Here is a 3,640-nt window from a genome sequence, read left to right on the forward strand (position 1 = left end):
GGGAATTCAATTTCAAATATCTGTATATTTCCAGAATGGATATAAAGTTATAAAACTGTAACAGAACTCTTGAAATGTTCTCATTTTTATGAGGAACATTTGGTAACAAAATGAGGCCAGCGTGGAAGTTGAGCAGTCAGCAAAATGAACAGAATCCGCCATTCACTGGATTATTGCCCTGTTGTTGGAAATGAGAAGAGCGATACAAATCAGAAGCTGAGCTTTGACAGCAACATGTTGCCCTGCAGCAGCCTGCTGGAGCGCCTTCTCCCTCCTCCTCCTCCTCCTCCTCCTCCTCCTGCTGCTGCTGCTGCTGCTGTCAGGGAGGGGGGGGGGGAAGGAGTTTAGCGGGTTCCTAGACTGCTGTCTCCCCCTATTGACGAGATGATATAACTGTAAGTATGGGACTAGTGCGGTGAAAGACATTTGGAAACACATGAAAATGTTTTAAAAGTGGGAATATGAAGCGTCTGTAGCTGTTTATGATGCATTCATGTCATAAATTACTTTGTTTTATTGATCATCTTTCATGTGATTTGATCTTTTACTTGCAGCATCCTTTTTTATGAATTTATTTCTCTTTCAGTGTTTTTCCTTCACAGCAAAAACAATCACTTTTTTATCACTTATCACATTTATATAAATATCCCATGTATGATTTTATTGTGAAAAAAAATCTATAGGAAAAATATCCAGAGAGAAAAAGTGTCTGTATATGTATATATATATGTGTATGTGTGCGTGTGTGTGTTGGTGTGTGTGCTGTGCTGGTAAGCAGAAGAGAAAAAAAAAAAACGGGATCAAATTCCTGTACTTTGGCGTCACATGCTCTCGGCCAATCAGATCCGGGCTTTCCTGTGCGGCATGGTAACGCTCTTATAAAGCCAGCATGCAAAACGTTTGCAGTTCAAAGCACTCACGCGTTCTGGGGATTGTACTTGGAGACTAGAAAGGAGCACTTTACCGTTTTCATCCCACAGAGTTGAAAGCAAATTCTGACCAGCTGGTGTGTGTGTGTGTGTTGTTTTTTTTTTTTTGCTCTTTCAAGTACGGACCCGTTTGCAGATTACTCATTCTCCTATATGTGCCCATGCTGCAGAGACACTCTCCAAACTCAAGTTTTACGCACGGCGCCGGAGCAAAAGAGGATCAGCTGCGGTTTTTTCTGCGCACTTCTCTAAGTTGAAAGACTTTGATCAAACTCATTCTGGCAAGGTAAAGTCGCTTTTAGAGGCATTTTCCTCTCGCGAGAAAGCAGAGATAACTCCACCGTTTCACGCGTAATTTGGTACCAAACAGTTTTTCGTATGAATCTCCTCGACCCTTACCTGAAGATGTCGGAGGAACAAGACAAGTGTCTCTCTGATGCCCCGAGCCCGAGCATGTCCGAGGACTCCGCGGGCTCTCCGTGCCCGTCCGGTTCGGGTTCCGACACCGAGAACACCCGGCCGTCTGAGAACGGGCTGCTCAGAGCGGACGGAACCCTGGGCGACTTCAAGAAGGACGAGGAGGATAAGTTTCCCGCTTGCATCCGCGACGCTGTGTCCCAGGTGCTTAAGGGCTACGACTGGACCCTCGTGCCTATGCCGGTGCGCGTTAACGGATCTACCAAGAACAAGCCTCACGTAAAGAGACCGATGAATGCCTTTATGGTGTGGGCTCAGGCTGCGCGGAGGAAGCTGGCGGATCAGTACCCGCACCTGCATAACGCGGAGCTCAGCAAAACTCTGGGGAAACTCTGGAGGTAAGTGTGATTACTCTTCTTTTTCAGGTTTTACGCACGGATTTACGATGCAATGTGTATGAAATATTCATTAGACCTTCTATGTGTCCCAAATGTGCACTTATTCTACCCCTATAAACGCTAACATTGTATGATTTTAATTATTTAAACATTTTATTTCGCTTTTTTTTGTTTTGGAATAGTATACTTTAAAGTAGAAAAGTTTTAAAGTACATTTATCGTCCTTTTTACGCACAGACTTCTCAATGAAGGCGAGAAGCGGCCGTTTGTGGAGGAGGCTGAGCGGCTCCGGGTGCAGCACAAGAAGGATCACCCGGACTACAAATACCAGCCCCGGCGGAGAAAGTCAGTGAAGAACGGACAGAGCGAGGTGGAGGACGGCAGCGAGCAGACGCACATATCCCCTAATGCCATCTTCAAAGCTCTCCAGCAGGCGGACTCTCCTGCCTCCAGCATGGGAGAGGTGCACTCTCCGGGTGAGCACTCAGGTGAGCAGACAGAAAATATGTTTATTTCAGTCTCCTCTGTTGGTTCCACATTTCACTCACTGTTTGTTTTAATGCCTGTTTTGACTCCTTTTTATCTATGTAGTTCATTCAAAAACTTTTTAAACGTTCTGCTGGTTTGTTTTAAAAGTACAAAACAGAAAAAAAAAAGCACGTAATCTAATCTGACTCATCCTGTTTTCATCTTCCAGGCTCCCAAGGGCCCCCCACCCCTCCCACCACCCCAAAGACTGATGTCAGCTCAGGCAAGATGGACCTTAAGCGTGAAGGAGGTCTCCGCTCTCTCGCCGACGGCCCCGGCGGGCGCCAGCTCAACATCGACTTCCGCGATGTGGACATCGGCGAGCTGAGCAGCGATGTCATCTCCCACATCGAGACCTTCGATGTCAATGAGTTCGACCAGTACCTCCCGCCTAACGGTCACCCGGGTTCTGCAGGCGGCCCTGGCAACACCACAGCTGTCACCTACACCGGCAGCTACAGCATCAGCAGCGGTGCACCGGTCAGCCCGCAGGCAGGAGGCGCTGCAGCCTGGATGGCTAAAAGCCAGAGCCAGCAGGGACAACAGCAGCAGCAGCAGCAGCAACAGCAGCAGCAGCACACTCTGACCACCCTGGGGAGCAGCAGCAGCTCAGAGGCGGGTCAGGCCCAGCACAGGACCCAGATCAAGACGGAGCAGCTGAGCCCGAGCCACTTCAGCGAGCAGCAGGGCTCCCCTCAGCACGTCACCTACAGCCCGTTCAACCTGCAGCACTACAGCCCCTCCTCCTACCCAGCCATCTCCAGAGCGCAGCAGTACGAATACTCCGACCACCAGGGGGGCACAGCAGCCGCCTCCTACTACAGCCACGCGGGGGCGGGGCAGGGCTCAGGGCTGTACTCGACTTTCAGCTACATGAGCAGCCCCAGCCAGAGGCCCATGTACACGCCCATCGCCGACAACACAGGGGTGCCCTCCATCCCCCAGAGCAGCCCACAGCACTGGGAGCAGGCGCCAGTTTACACCCAGCTCACCAGACCCTGAGCCGCCCCCCCCACCCCACCCCACCCCTCTCCCCCCCGCAGACTTAGAGACAACAAAACACAATGACATGTACAGCCACATGCATACACACACACACACACACACACACATACACACACTCCAAAAACACTTTACTTCAAGGAGACTTCTTCCTCCAGAGCTGCTCCCTGAATCAGACACTTGAATTCCAAGAAGAGGAGAGCTGGACTTGTGATTGGCTCACGTCGTGCCTTGCTATTGTATCATGATAGAAACTATATATATATTTTTAGAGAGATGAAAAGACTTAAGAAAATCCTCTGTGAGGACTTATGATTGTTGATATTTCAGTAGGTACTGTGTATGTTTCTTTGTTGTTGTTTATTT

General features: G+C 49.2%; 1 protein-coding gene across 1 annotated transcript; it reads left to right on the forward strand.

The window, feature by feature from the left end:
• The first annotated feature begins 706 nt into the window (after positions 1–706).
• LOC121887119 (transcription factor Sox-9-A-like) lies at positions 707–3,318 on the forward strand. Its single transcript, XM_042397693.1, has 3 exons — positions 707–1,744; positions 1,982–2,232; positions 2,442–3,318. The coding sequence occupies exons 1-3, from the start codon at positions 1,308–1,310 to the stop codon at positions 3,272–3,274; spliced, it is 1,521 nt and encodes a 506-aa protein (XP_042253627.1). The 5' UTR covers positions 707–1,307; the 3' UTR covers positions 3,275–3,318.
• Positions 3,319–3,640: the final 322 nt, after the last annotated feature.

The sequence above is a fragment of the Thunnus maccoyii genome, chromosome 20 (genome assembly GCF_910596095.1).
Source record: "Thunnus maccoyii chromosome 20, fThuMac1.1, whole genome shotgun sequence".
NCBI lineage: Eukaryota > Metazoa > Chordata > Actinopteri > Scombriformes > Scombridae > Thunnus > Thunnus maccoyii.